Raw genomic sequence first — 16471 nt, 5'->3', positions numbered from 1 at the left:
ACCACAGGTGATCATTATAATACAATTAAACTAATCACATTCAATTTGTAGTGGTTTGTACCATGAAACCAAATAATTTAAAGATTTTACACTTACCCCTGGTATCAAACACTGCGGTGGAAAATGTTCTGATCACGCAAATTTTTCCTTCCCTCCAAGGTTTATTTTGATAGCTGTATCATTGTGATTTGAGTGGTGATTGGACTAATATTTATAAGAAAACGCCTGATTAATCCACCTATCGGTATTGATGCCTTTCACATGTTTTACATATAAAAAAAAATGTACGAGGAAGATAAAAATAGCATATTCATTTATATTCATAACAAGTTTCGCCGTTGAATGCAATTTGTTGCGAAAAAAACGAGTAGGAACAAGTGCATGAGAATAGGTGATAATTTAGAAAGTGTATTGCGCACACAAATACATACAAACACGCACACACAGACATCATATCAATTCGTAAAACTGAGTCGATAAGTTTATAACAATGTAAGTCTCATTCTCCCTCAAAAAAATCATCTTTGGGGTAAACATACAGATTTTACGTACACTTAGTGTTCAGGAAGGCACAACCAGCCCTCCCCTATCTATTTAAAAAAATTCCTTGGGGACGTATTCCTTTAATCCAATGAAATTATTCAACAAAAGATACTCAGAGCAATTTCCGTCTTGATTTTAATTACATATCACTAATCATCACAATTGGAGGTCAAGATAACTTGGGTTTTCCACTTACCCCATTCCGCTAGGGTAAGTGGAAAAATAACTCCCAAATTTCGAATATAATTTTATAAATTTCAAACGGCTAAAATGGTATGAATTACTGCACAGTTAGTGCAAAATGGACTGTTTTTGGGAGCCCATAATGATTGAATGCATTTAGATCATTTAAATTGGTTCTACAATAAGTTGAACATGAACTATCGATTGCTAATTATCTAATACATGCATTCATCTCTTAGACTAGGTGTTCCGTGTTTTCTTAACACTATCATCCTTATTTGCTATGTTACAGTTTTAGTTATTATTAATACATTTTAATTGCCTCTGGCAGTTAGAATTTTTCCTCTGGTTTCATTGAACCATGTAGGAATTACAATGTTTTCAACTTAAACTAAACTTAACCTATTTTATACTAAGGGTACAAGGAGTTAATCGTTGCAATAGAAGATTGCAACGATTTTTGCCTAAAATTGGAAATTATTTTGTTGGACATTTGTTGCAATGTCTCAATATTAGAAATTCTATGAAGTTCATTGGTACTATACCACGGAGGCAACTTCAGAATCATTTTCAAAATTTTATTTTGAATCCTCTGGAGTGCCTTCTTTCTGGTATTGCAGCAACTAGTCCATATTGGCACAGCATACAACATGGCTGGTCTAAAAATTTGTTTGTAAATCAAAAGTTTGTTCTTGCGACAAAGTTTTGATTTTCTGTTTATAAGTGGATATAGACACTTAATATATTTGTTACATTTGGCTTGAAGGCCTTCAATGTGATTTTTAGAAGTTAATTTTTATCTAGCAGAAGTCCTAAATATTTGGCTTCGCTAGACCAATTAATTGAACCCCATTCATAGTGACAATATGTCTGCTAGAAGGTTTCAAATAAGAAGCTCTCGGCTTATGTGGGAAAATTATAAGCTGAGTTTTGGAATCATTCGGGAAATTTTCCATTTTGCAAGTAAGTGGAGAAAATATCCAAACTTTTTGCAATCTACTACAATGACACGAAGGCTTCGCCCTTTGGCTGAGAGACCTGTGTCATCTGCAAACAAAGATTTTTGACACCCTGGTGGTAAATCAGGTAAGTCAGAAGTAAAATGTTATACAATATGGTCCCCAGTATGCTGCCTTGGGGACACTAGCCCTTACTGGTAATCTTTCAGATTTATAATTCTGATAATTTACCTGCAGTAAATGATCTTATAAATAATTTTGGATCAGTTTAATGATGTACAGAGGAAAATTAAAATTCATCAATTTTACAATCAAACCTTCATGCCAAACACTGTCAAATGCTTTTTCTATATCAAGAAGAGCAACTCCAGTCGAATATCCTTCAGATTTGTTGAGCCGAATTAAATTCGTTACTCTTAATAACTGATGGGTGGTTGAATGCACATGGCGAAAACCAAATTGCTCATCAGCAAATATAGAATTGTCATTAATATGAACCATCATTCTATTTAAAATAATCTTTTTAAACAGTTTGCTTATTGAAGAAAGCAAACTGATTGGGCGATAACTAGAAGCCTCAGCTGGATTTTTGTCCGGCTTCAAAATAGGAACAACTTTGGCGTTTTTCCATTTATCTATCGATTTTTTCTTTTCCACTTCCCCCAGTGTACCTTAATTAGAATTGCTGTATTAAGCCATCAAATTGTAGCAAATGTAGGGCATTTATAGATTTCTTATTGATGATAGTATTTGAAGTTTAAAAATTCTATTTATAAAATTTTCAGACTTTGGCAAAATGTGCTATTTTAGGGGAACTGTTCCGTTTTCCAAACAAAGAAATACAGCACCAATTTCGTTGCTTCTTTTTGCTAACATGCGTGTCCACTGCTGAAAAAAACACAACAATAAGAAACTAGTAAAGGAGCAGTTATCCTAATAAAATATAGGAGGTACTGCTAATACGTCAACGAAAAAAAAATTTAATGTTTTGATTCCAAACTCCGAGTCTACGTCAAGTTTAATAATATAATTTTTCAGAAAATGAAAAACAAAGAATAAAATAAAGTTTATTTAAATGTTCTTCTGGAAATTATTTTTTGCGGACTTTCCAGTTGATTTTTTTTGCGGGTGAATCAGAACTGTTTTAGTATAACCATGTTCTAATGTACGTGTCGTTTAGTACCAAACACAACTTAACATAAGGTCAGTCATATGACATGACTCGTACCCATCCCGGGATCATGTGGATAATGAAACCAATCGCTTTTCGTGGATGAGCAGACCAAATCTCTCTAGTTTTATTCTTCTTCATCTACCTACCACCGCTGCCCTCGCTGGCTCAGCCATCATCGGCCTCTAGCTGTGAACTCCGAGCGATGCGATGGGCGATTGCATCCATCGCAACCGACACTACTGCATCCGACCATCATCAAGCACAGAATGACAAAAAAATGCACCCACCTCTTTCATGCATACACAGATAGAAAAAGTTGTTGAAATTTACACGAAAGTAATGCACATAAAGGGAATGCCAAAAAGAGCGTAGATTTAAACGATATTATCTCGTGAATGTATGCAATTTGTATTGCATTATGACACTTTTTATACGAATAAGTGTCATAATGCTATGTAAATTGCATACATTTAGGGGGAACTTGTTGGAAAAGATTCATTTACGCCCTAAATAGTGTAATTTTCCACGTCTTTATTATTTACGCGTCGATTACTTTTCATTATTTCTTTCTGTGTATTCGCAGACCCACCGGCAGTTCTACCGTTGGCGACTGCATGCTGTGTAGGTTAACACAGCAAACGAACGAACGAAACGATACGAAAAATGCGCGAGCAAAAATCACGTCAGTACGCGCTGCTGTCACCAATTGTAATGACTCGCACACGGCAGGCACTGCTTCTTTTATACAGAGAATTCGAAGGCCCGTGACATACCGCATTCTGATGTCCGTGTTAGGAATGTACGGGATTGGTTACATATGAAATTTTTGCTGGCTTTGACAAGAGTTGAAATTTTCAATAGTTTATCGTTAATAATCTTAAGTTTCAATGAAATAGACAACATGCTGGAATGTGTCCAAGTCGATTGATATATAAATCTTAAAAATCCATCGAAAGATAAAGGCGCTAGTAACGTTCAAAATATTCCCTTCCAGCGTAACGCTCTCGATTTCCAAAAATCTAAATGACACCCAGTATAGTAAAGAAAGACGTAAGTCCTACGTCAAAACTTGAAAAATGCAACCTGACAAGGGGCAAATTGTGGCAGAAAATCTCATACTCATTTCAAAGTATACAAGTAATTGGCTATGATTTCATACCTGAACTGTCGAGCTTACAAAGATGTAAGGTATGTTTAATCAAAAACCATTTCCTACTGTTCAAAGCAGAAATCAAACTTCGCTATTTTGCCATTACTCTTGTGTAACTCCAAGTAGGCTTTGACATCATGACAGGTTGTTTTGTTTATAGCTCCATGCAAATATGCTCACACATTTGTATTGGCAAAAATTTAAAAATTTAGCTTACGATTTATATAACCGCACACATAATCATTCTACACTAGGGTGTCCCAAAAAACACTATGTTTGAAAAGTCATGGTGCTCAAGCCTTATATGAAAGAAAATCACATCTGGAGCGTTTCTGTAGGACAACCCAAAATTCTAAAAAATAGTTTAGAGGTTTCGACAGAGCGATTTTTGAAAAAAGCTGTTTTTTGCACTTTGCTATATTCGCCACATTTTAATCACTTTTTTAATCGTTTAATATTTTTTGACTTTTCTGTGGACCATAATGCCACATGGTCATTCAGTTGGTATTATGCAATTATATAGCCTCTAGAACCAATTCAATATCATGAAAATGCATTTTTTTCGGCAATTTTCGCAGAAATTTACCTCGTGTCCGTAAAATAATGTATTCTCGCGCATTGTCAAACACTATTCAAAAAGTATTTTTTATAAGGAAAGTTTATTATAACGGGGTTGAGATATTAAAGATTTAGTAAACCAAAAAATATTAAACGATTAATAAAGTGGTTCAAATGTGGCGAATATAGCCAATATATGACAATAAGTGCAAAAAACAGCTTTTTTCAAAAATCGCTCTGTCGGAACCTCTAAACTATTTTTTAGAATTTTGGGTTGTCCTACAGAAACGCTCCAGATGTGATTTTCTTTCATATAAGGCTTGAGGAAAGGAAATTCTGAAAAGTAGGATTAAGATGCACATTGCGGAAAATTTCACGAGGCAATTGTCAAAAAAAAAAATCCTAAAATATAAATAAATTATCCGTGCATATTTCGGTCAACTACTGTGAATTTCTTAAGCTCATTCCGTAGAATTTCCTGTGGAAATTTCGAAGCCTATCCTATTGAAATCAAGAAAATTTCCCATTGAAATCAAATTTTTAAACTGAAAAGGTTGCTTGGCCGAAAGTCATTCAACCGAAAGCCATTTAGCCGTAGAACACAAGGCTGAAAGTTGTTTGACTGAACATTTTCTAAACATTAGGTCGTAACCCATCTAGACAAAAGCTATGTGACCGAAGTGGACAAAAAGTCGAAAATGTCGTTCGGTTGAACTGATCGTTTTGTCGAAAATTAAAGATCCTTTAGTTACGTAACGCCAAAATTTGCATTTCCTTCGTTGAAAACAGTGAATTGACGCATAGAACAATGGATGCTGTTGTAGTATGTGTAAACAAAAAAATGCCCCCAAATTTGATCCTCTGGTAATAATTTAAGTCAGTTAAATAATATTTTTGTATTTGAGACTTTGTAAGACATGTACTGAGCTAAGCTGGGCAACAGCAGTTGGCTGAAAAGGCAACATTTCTGTATAATACGACGAAATGGTCGTTTGGCCGAAAGGGCTATTTGGCTTATAGGGTTAACATGTTGGCCATATTCCTAGTTCAGCAAATAACATTTTCGGTCGTATGACCCGTCTGGCCCAATGCCATTTTCTGACCATTTCAGACAAACGACTTGTTAGGACGTAGTGTGCTTGTATTAAGCCGTCTATGGATCATCGATGCACCCCTCGTTGCGAATGAGCTCGGTTGGTGCAATGCAACAAATGTGCATTCCTTCGTAACAAGGACGAAGGCGATTGCAGCTATCACGACACGAAGTCAACCATGTTAGTATTAAGTTGGATACGTCGCCGATAGGATCAGATTACCTTGAGGAGAATACAGGAGAAAACACACCGAAACACCCAAAGGAATAATAAGGCCTCCGAAGTCCACCTCAACTACCGGGAATCACCACCAACCCACCTAAATACAGTCTACGTCGGAAGGAAGGTTAGGACCAGCTCCCAAACACCCGTGTTTGTTTTTCTGTGTGTCATATTTTTCCGCCTCCAGCATTTTTGTTATAAAAATAAAAAAAAGGACACGGAAGCTACAAATCAGTGAACTTCAATCCGCTACTGACGAAGAGATCAAGAATTCCTGTGGAAGCTAACAGAGAAGCTTTTTGTTTAGTTATTAATTGCTACTCTTTTCCTCTTTATTCCTTATTTTAAATTCCAATATCTCCAACCATGTTTCAAACCGTTTGATTTCTTAGAATTCTTTTCCTTCTTCATTTTATATTTTTTCTTCAATTTGTGTTCTCTAACTCATCAGCCAGCATCGATTAGGAGAGCATCATACAATGAATCACTCACTTACAACGGCACACTAGGAGTTAACTCTCTGAAATCAGTATGGCGAAAGGCAGCTAGGGTCTTATTTCTCGAAATTGGGCTCCGTTAACGAAAACATATTTGGTAGGCGTAGTAGCAAACATCTTCCTGCATAACTGGTACCAAATAGTTTTTCGTGGAAAGCTTCCAATTTTGATAGCGCCGGCGTGTGGTATCTTTTGCCATACAGATGTCTGGCGGTAACTCATGCTTTCTATTCTCGCAGATACGTAGCGCCTGGATGTTGGCAGCGGCGGGAAGGAAACCAGCCACTGTTGATAATTAGTTGATCTATAATCTAAGGGACAGCTCTTACAGAAAATCTGTAATGAAGTGCCTAATTATTCTTAATTACTGTTAAGAACGAAATGAATTTTGCATTGCCCTCAAATACAAGCAAAAAAAAAGTATCAGCATTGAATCATTTGGTATTTGACAAAATTTAAGGTCACTCCTGACGGAATCCAAGATTCAAAGTGCTCGCGTTTTCGGGGGCACACCACTCGATACGGAAGCAACGCACAACTGTCATTTTTATTTTTTCACGCATGCTGCGACGCAGCAAAACTAAATCAACAAAAATGACAGTTGTGCGTTGCTTCCGTATCGAGTGGTGTGCCCCCGAAAACGCGAGCACTTTGAAACTTGGATTCCGTCAGGAGTGACCTTAAGGGAATGAATTGGTATGGGGACTGAGGAGACTCGAAGTCCATTCATTTTTGCCTGAAAACGAAAAAAATAACATCCCTAAAACATAAAATCTTTTGTCAAGAAGATTTATGGTCAAATGCAATTTGAAGAAAAAGAAATAACTAAAGGAGCATGAAAATTAACGCAACATTCAATTAAGCGTGCTTCAATTTCAACATGAAATTAATTAAAATTTTATTGAAAAAATAAAAAGTTGATTAGGACGAAAATTATTTTGATTCAAATCTGCTTGTTAATTTCACAATGTGCAAATAGATGTTGAGAGACCAACTCAAGGCTTTATCTTTTATTTTCTATAAATTTAATGCAGAAAATTGTTTGCTTATAATAATTATGTTCGACTAAAGTAGCAAACAATATATTTTGGTTGAATTCCATTAGCTTCTAACCACGCTATTTATGTACAGCGCTTTGCTTGACATGCATTGTTATGGATGTTCGCCATGTTGAAAAGCATCTCTTACAACACGATTGACTCAAATCATCCTCACTAGTAACAATCAATTCACTGAACAAAGCTCGAAAACATTCAAAACTTGTGTTACCTCTCCATAGATATAAAAAATTTCAGGAAGTTGGGTTCTATTGAGAGCTCACTACTTTCCATAGCATTTCAAACAGTTTCAAGTATTCCAGTGTTAAATTCAAGATAATAATTTATACCTGTATAACGCGTGTGATTCTTAAACTTTTGTAGGCTACACATAAAGAATAAAATTTTCAACTCTTCACATAAGAAACCGAGATTTATCCACTTACAGTGAGATGTTGACCCGTCATCACACAGTATGAAAAAATATATGCCCGGGAAATCCTGATTCCTGGCTACGATCTGGCCATGGGCTAAACAATCAAAAAATTAATTGCCTGTCAATAGGCTGATTGCAGGGGTTGAGTGACAATAAAACGAACGAAACGCACTGTAAGGCAAGGTACCTATCTTCCAGTCAAGGTGCTCGTCTTGGATTGAATAGCTATTTAAGCAGGGTTAGTAACTTTAGTACCGCTGGTAGTATACTCGTAATTTTCAAAGACCCCGATCCTCGATACTAAATAACTCAGAACTAAGTAAATCGGTTCTTGATCTGAGCAAAACTCAATAGCGTTCAATGCATGTGTTTCGCCTAATGGAGTCCTAATTATGTAAAATTAGTTTTGTTTATTACTCTCGTTAGTGCTTTAGAAATTAGTGAGATTTAAATGACAATAAATATGAGAATTTGTACACATATGCATAGATCTGAATAAAAGGTCTATGAATGTTTCAATACATATTCTATCTAACTTTCACTAAAGAAAATTTTGAAAACCCTTTTATTTTATACATTTTTGCTTTCCAGATGCGATTTTTTTTAACGCAGCCTTAGAGCGAACTGGTGATCTAAAAATAACCAATACCAGCGACGCCCGTGTCCGATTGTTAATAAGTTAATTAAGGAACGGGTAGGATAATGTTTACATGATTTTAGCTTTACATTCTGCTATATTCTCATGTATAATGATAGCTAGCTCCCCGTCATTCTCCATACGTTTTACGAAACATTTCCAGCAGTGCATGACAGTAGTGTTGTAAAGCTATGTCCATTTAGAATCCGGAATAATAAAACATCTGTATCTAGGTAACAGATTGACATACAAATAAGGTTAATACATCAAAACAAAGGTAATTTACTGTACTTTAAGGAATAAATATAAATGCAAAGCTTTTCTAGTTTTCTAGGGACAATTCACACTTTCTTCTTTATTCCTCTCATCAAACGCTGCACACCTCCGGAGACAACTTCCTTGACACATTTCTTCCACATTTTGGTCATCTGAGTCGCGTCCCGAGCTGTTTATCCATTTTTCTTAAGCTTCCGCTTCATTATTGCTCAAAATGTCTCGATGGGCCGGAACTGTGGGCAGTTGGGTGGGTTATGTTTTTATTGTTGAAATCTACGTTATTATCGCGGTACAACTGGATGACTTCCCGGCTGTAGTGGCAACTCGCCAAATCTGGCCAAAACTTCACGGGACCTGCAAGGGCTTTCATGAAACTTAGTACGCGGTTTTTGAGACATTCTTCCTTGAACAGCTTAGATTCCATCGTCTTATTCGTCACAAATACTTTGGTCTTTGTTCTGCAACTGCATATCCCTCGCCAAATCATCAGGTTTTTTGCAAATTTGTCCATAAAAGCAAACTTAATCTCGCAGGAACAACTCGCAACCGTCGCCATGCAGAATTTTTGGCCAGGAAGCTGTCCTAAATCCATTTTGACGTAGGTTCCACCGTCGATGAGCAGGATTATCAACGGGGGGTTTGCAGAATAATTGGAATAATTTTTGACTCGCTGCACGAAACACCATGAAATTTATACCACAGAAAGTGGGCGCCTAGGTAGACATACCGCTGTAAAATAATGTTTGAAGCGTTCACTTTCCGTGCCGCTGCAATACAATAAAGGATTCTTGATTCTAACTGGACAGAGCTTTCGTCCGGTAGTCGGATTTTATCGGATCGCCACATACCTAAGCCAAGACCAGTTAAGTAGCGCACACCTTTGACTCGTGGGCGCGATTCAAGAATCAATAGAGTTTGTTTTCATCTTTTCAAAGGCGCTCTTCTTGATACGGCATGTCAGTATCGATGTAGAAGAAATGTTTGACCGTCTGGTTAAGATGCATCACGATCTGTCAATTACTGTTGCAGAAATGTTTCATAAGATTGATACTCATGGCGTTCGCTGTTGTCCAGCAACCATGGACTCTCCACCCAAGATTAGTCTTAACGGCAATCGGCTGGCTCATCCCGCCTTCAGAGCTCTTTCGCACCAACATAATATTTGCATACTTCAACCCGAAGAATATCCGTATTCGAAAAGGTGTGGATTGTATTCTGACTGTAGGCAAGCGGGACCCACTTTTAACACGTTATGCCATTTGATGGTGCATTACATTTGACTCATTTGTTTGAGAAACTGCAAATCTACATTTTACACAATTCCGAGAAAATATTAAAAAAAAAACTGTTTTAAACGAATTAACACCGAATCTTTCGATTTCTTCGATACAGATCAATAGTTTTAGGCAATACTCAACACCCTGGGACACTTTCAGTTCTGAAACTGCAAGCAGTACTTCATAATTGATCTGCAAAGTACGTAGTTGCAAAAATAAAATTCATACATTTTTGAACCAATTTTTTTTTCGTGTTTTTGGCAGAATGCGTATTTTTGGACAAGGATTCAGAAAATATAAAAACCTCATTTTGGCCGAAAATGTCACACGTGCAGTTTTTCAAACAAATGGTTCATTTGGTTGTTGATAAAAAGCCCGATTGCTTTGATTGCTAATAATGTGACTGTCAGTTGTGGTTCGCATTATGTCTACATCGATGGTTTCGAATTGGTCCCTCCTCAGCCGTATGGTAAGACGCGCGGCTACAAAGCAAGACCATGCTGAGGGTAGCTGGGTTTGATTCCCGGTGCCGGTCTAGGCAATTTTCGGTTAGGAAATTGCATCGACTTCCCTGGACATAGAAGTATTATCGTGTTAGCCTCATGATATGCGAGTGCAGAAATGATAACTTGACTTAGAAACCTCACAGAAGCCTTGAATATTTGTTTTATATAGTAAACGGCAAGTGCTGTTTCACTGTCGCTGTGCCTTGAGCAGGGTAGAAATATTTCACAGTCAATGCAGTGAAAAACATGGATCTCAGTATATTCTGCTGTCGCCTTCATCGCCGCCGTGGTGAGTGCTACTAAGTGCAGCCGAAAAATCATTTCCAGCACCGACCATTCAATTTCACATTCAGCCACTCACAAGTCGCTCTGACATGCTGCTCAGTTCGCGCCTTACCGTATGACTGTGAGTGGCCCATTTAAACGCGTGGTGATTTTTTTCAATTTGCTGGGTGAATGTGTACATTTTGCTGTGGTAAATTTCATCTTCGCGGCGCTGTGGGTGATGTGAGTTCTGTTGTTTACTTTTCTGCCTCTCCGGGAATGTGAGGTTGATTTCAAAGCAGGAAGAAAATAAAAAAATGATATAAAAAAGCATCACCTTCATCCAGTGCTGCCGATTATTTACAACCCTGGCCTTGAGTTGAGTCATAGCTAGGATTGGAACGGCAACTACCACCGGTCGACGGTTCTTACATCCTGAAGTCACGTTCCATCTTGTCTGCGTATCTTGACATTGATATTCTGTTAAACTGCTTCGTAGCGAATGGTGCCTCCCATCCATTTAAAGTATGGTAAAATGGAGTTTCCAGATATCTTAAGATCTATCGGCGAGCTGCTGGTTGATGTGTGTAAGTCCCCAACCCACCGAATGATAAACATAAACGCAGAAAAATGTATTTCCGGCCAATGAGCAGAAGGGAGAGCCAAAGAAGAGTGTCCGTTCTATGCCGATGGTCATACATATTCTTATCGGATGGTCACACCAGTGACTGTATGATACTACTATTATTCCTAGCGAGAAATATGCATACATAATTGAGAAAAATATCCTAGCATTAAAGACTTTTTTTTGCGAAATTAATACCCATTTGCAATTCACCAATGGTCTCTTTAATTCAACACCATACGAATTCTTATTCAGGTATTGTGCAAAAAAAAACGTAGTATTTCATCTGGTAAGTTACTTGTGAAAAAACCCAAATATTTTTGCTATACTTTGTCTTCAATGGCTTCACATTACAACTAGAAATTGGCCTGCTTTTCAACTTGGATACACTATGCCCAGGAAGTCGAGAATGTTTGCCACACGAAAACTCCCTAGATCGGACCGAGAATCGAACTCGATATCTCCAGCAACAATTCAAGAATTCATTCTTTAAAAATGATGAAAAATCCAACCTTGTATTCACAATCTGCTGCACATTCAGGAATCATCAATTTAATTTTATTTGTGATAAATGTCAAAAATAAAAAAAATTACGTTTCATGAACAGAGTTCTCCTTCTCTATAATTCGCGGCCAAAATTAGCAAAAATGCTAATACCCTGACGAGACAAAACCAAGTATATCCTGCCTGTAAGGAAACTCACCTGGAAGCCAACTTCAGCGTCTGGATCTTGCTCAGCTTATCGCTGGGCAGAGTTGGAATGATTTTCCGTAGCGATGCGAACGCCTCATTTAGGCTCTGCGTCCGCTGACGTTCCCGCACGTTGGCCATCACCCGTTGGGTTTGCAGTTCCTCGAAGCTGATAGATTCGCGGACGTGCCGCTTCCGGACCCGATTGGAGCGGGACTTTCGGGCGGGCTTCTGGCTCGGAAGGGGGTGGTCTGCACCACCCGAGATCGTTTGGTGCGTTTCCTCATTAGGGGGTGAGTGGCTGGCAGTGATACAGGAGGATGAGGTAGGGGATGAACTGCTGGTGGTTATCATACAGGAGGATGGGGGTTGGGTGTTTGGTAAATTACTGGTTGGGTAGATGGGTTCATCTGGTTTGTTTGGTGACGAGGTGACTGATATTGAGGAAGCGTCGTTTTCTACACTGCAGGGTGTGTCATTTTGGTAGTAAATGCCGTAATGGGAGGGGTCCGAATATGACGCAGTGATTGCATGCATCATTCGAGGAGATTGGTGATCTTCTTCAAGAGTAGAATACCCGGGAAGTGCTGCATAGTTACTGGAGGGGTGATATTCTAAGGGAGCATAGCCATATCCGTTACCATCGTAACGGAGACGCTTGCTATCTGTCGTAGGACTGAGCGATGATTGATCGAACTCGTAATCATAGTCAGCGTCGAGTTTCCGCTTCTTGCAGATCACAGGAAGTGTGTTCACGGAAGATGTCATGATGTCACCGCGAGGGATATTCAGAGGATCAACTATCGGAACACCGTGAGTCGACACAACAGAAGGCGACTGATACACGTAGATGGTAGACGAAGGAGATGTAGTCTGTGAAGTCATTAAAGATGTAAAGTCCGGTCCATGGTGGACCGTGTGATGAGGCTGCTGCTGTTGAGTCACGTGATGATGATTCATGCTGGCACCACCATCAAGACTTTCATACGATTCCACTTTAATCATTCTCGGAGAGCGTTCTATGTTCGCACTGGCACTTGTCGGAAGCTGTTGAGGGCTGTCAAACTGATTGTTGCTGATATCCAGAATCAACTTGGGCGAGGTGGGACACACCCCCGACATTTTACCACACCCAGAACACTAAATTCATCAATCGCACTTGAACTTCACCATTAATTAGCTCCCAATCAATCAAGAATTTTCTTCGTAGTTAATTATACACAAATTTAATTTGATTTTCGCACTTCAGATGCCCAACACGAAGTCGACAACGACGACACTTTCGGGAAGTCGATTCACAATCGCGCGCGCGCTTCACTCGCTTTGCGTCCAATCATCCAAGTAAGCGTTGCAGAACTGAGTCCGACTAACTCTGCCTGCCCTGTCGACTGCGATTACACAGGAGCAAGATTTGAATATGGGTTTTCTCGTTTTTTCGACTGCGGCACGGCCCGGAAAGCTCGATCGGTTTCGAAATGGGTGTGAAAGAGAGGAAGAAACGCGATCCGCTGCTTCAGCTTCAGGAGGATGGGACCCATCGATCATAAACAGCAGACAGAGAAAAACGGCGCAAAGCGTGAGGAACGAGTGAATGGGAAATCTTGGAGTCATCTCGCTTGGGCCAGAAGATTAGAAGACGATGTACAATGGGAAAAACTTGACTGGGAATGCGAGGGAGTGCAATATGAATGGTTTTTATTCAGATAATAAGAAGGCTAATTGAAAAAATAGAAAATATTTAATAATGTAAAAACACCATTGTCCTATTTCATTTCTCATTCCTCGATGTTTGATTATTATTAATATTTCTAATCATTTTTTGCCTGTAATACAAAACTTTCCATTAGCCACACACAATTAAAGAATTATAGTTTTAATTAACTTATGAACATTATTAACTTCTTTTGTCTGAGATCATTCATAATGAATTTAATTAATATTTTAGAATTAACTTTTTCCAATTCCAATAGCAATTGAAGAGATGTTTAGTGTATATTATCCCTTTCCTTCCAACGACATTTTTATCGAAGACTTCAACAGGAACATAGGGGCCCTCCTTAGCCGTGCGGTAAGACGCGCGGCTACAAAGCAAGACCATGCTGGGGGTGGCTGGGTTCGATTCCCGGTGCCGGTCTAGTCAATTTTCGGATTGGAAATTGTCTCGACTTCCCTGGGCATGAAAGTATCGTCGTGTTTGCCTCATGATATACGAATGCAAAAATGGTAACTTGGCTTAGAAACCTCGCCGATAATAACTGTGGAAGTGCTTAATGAACACTAAGCTGCGAGGCGGCTCTGTCCCAGTGTAGGGATGTAATGCCAATAAGAAGAAGAAGAAGAACAGGAACATACCGTTTTGACTCAAATTTCGAATATTTGCTTATAAATGTCGAATTTAACTTTATTCGTGTGATTTTTCCATAGTATATTGAGTTCGTTTGTAATTTTGATCCTCCATACCTGAAACCGATGGAAATCTCAGTTTTACGGCACTAAAACGCCAGTGTTATATTAGCTATGTTCGGGATTTGAGTTGCTTCTGATGAAAATTCTAGAACAAATGTTAGTTGCCATAGCCTAAATTCGTGGAAAAAATGGTTTCAATTGTTTCAATTGGTCTGTTTTTATGCGGATCGATACGTGGTTATTTTCAACCAGGTTTTTTTTTTGTTGGGGCATAGAACCACTGCGTCCATTGAGTTGAACTTTTGTGGTATTCCCCTGCTTACTATTAACTATTCGCATCTTGTAGGTTGATCAACATTTGTCAAGTAATCAACGTAAGACGCGTATTTCCCAGTCCGGCATAATTGAGTTAATAAAACTCACACCTTTCCAGGATTTGCAGTCCAAATATCTCCTGGTTGCATGAAGCCACTATTTAGAAATTTAGATTTACCCTTGTAGAATGCATCACAACTGCAAAGCAGATGCTCCAAGGTTTCAAGTTCCATGTTACAGAAATAACAGATATCATTCTGAATCTAGCCAATATTTTTCAAATAATATCTGCTCGGGCAGTGTCCGGTTATTATCCAAGTAAAGGTGCAAATAGCTTTCTTGCTGATCTCCAAGAGCTTTTCGGTTACTGAAACATTGGGGATTGTAAATCTCTTTGATTAAGCACACTTTTCGGCAACCAACCAATTGGTCATCAACCTTGGTGCTTTCCAGGATTTCAATTCCATTTTTATGGTACAGTATGATATATCGCAGAAAGGTTCTGGGCCAATAAACCGTGTGTTTGAATCTCGTTTCGCAAGCTCGTCTGCATTTTCATTACCTCCAATACCACAGTATCCTGGAACCCAGTGCAAATTTCCGGAGTTCTCTTAGCACACCTTTCGCAATGAACATTTGATATTATTGAGATATTTTCCTCGGGTACTTTACCCTAACGCTTTACAGATTATTTAACTCTAATCGTACTTTACCAGAAGGAATTGCCCAAAATGTAAGTTTTTGCAATGTAATCCAACAAAAACTATAACTTTGCAGCTTTGATGAGACTACTCTCATTGCTATCAAAGAGGTGTCTTAATCTTTTCAAAATCGAAGATTTACCATTACAAATCTGCAAAGATTTTGTTAGGTTAGATGCTTCAGACTGCTGAAAAAGTACAATGGATAGGAGAGCCCGGGGTGTTCTGGGTCATTTGGCATAAAAGCCATTTGGCATAACGTACATTTGGTATAATTTGGAACTGGGGAAAGGAAAGTGTTTTTTAATGTATTTTTTTACATACATAAAGCAGATCGAGGATATGTTCTGATGGATCTAGTCTGATGGTGGACATTTTTCGGAAGGATGGACAAACGAAACGGCTGAACTACTTCCGGGAAAGGGATCACATCCATCATTGACATATTCCAATGAAACGGCTATATAACAAAAAGAATATTCATTCTCGTTGCCGGACAAATCACGTCCAAAATTGTCTCATTCCGGGCAAACGTCTACTTTCAAGAAATAAATCACATGGACCATTGACTTATCCCGAGCCAACGCATATTTCAAAAGATTTTATAAAGGATTAAATTCACCACCTTATTCCAAGATAAAGCCTACATCCAAAAGACGAATCATATACACCATTGCCTTATTCTAGACAAACTTCTGTTTCCATAAAAGGCATTACATTCACTTTCAAATAAGGGACCAAATCCACCTTTGTCTTTAGTTTAGCAAATGCTTTCTATAAAAAAGGGGGATCACATCCTCCATTGCCTAATTTTGAAGAAGGGATCACCTCACACCTACCATTGCCTTAACCTGGGCAAACTTATCCCGAGAGTTCCAACATGCTCTAAGTGAAATTGAGATGCTGGATAATGAGAACCTC

At 38.4% G+C, this 16471-nt stretch overlaps 1 protein-coding gene across 1 annotated transcript in view; it reads right to left on the bottom strand.

Annotated features, from left to right (window-relative positions):
• The window catches only part of LOC134223584 (protein twist), a 45514-nt gene extending 31981 nt beyond the window's left edge, over positions 1-13533 (bottom strand). Inside the window, exon 1 of the mRNA XM_062702761.1 lies at positions 12142-13533. Coding sequence (XP_062558745.1) covers positions 12142-13250 — 1109 coding nt within the window. The 5' untranslated portion in view covers positions 13251-13533. The remainder of the gene's footprint in view (positions 1-12141) is intronic.
• Between the last annotated feature and the right edge of the window lie 2938 nt (positions 13534-16471).

This window comes from Armigeres subalbatus, chromosome 3 (assembly GCF_024139115.2).
Source record: "Armigeres subalbatus isolate Guangzhou_Male chromosome 3, GZ_Asu_2, whole genome shotgun sequence".
Lineage (NCBI taxonomy): Eukaryota > Metazoa > Arthropoda > Insecta > Diptera > Culicidae > Armigeres > Armigeres subalbatus.
The sequence above is the reverse complement of the archived record's forward strand: the minus strand, read 5'-3'. Positions and strand labels throughout refer to the sequence as shown.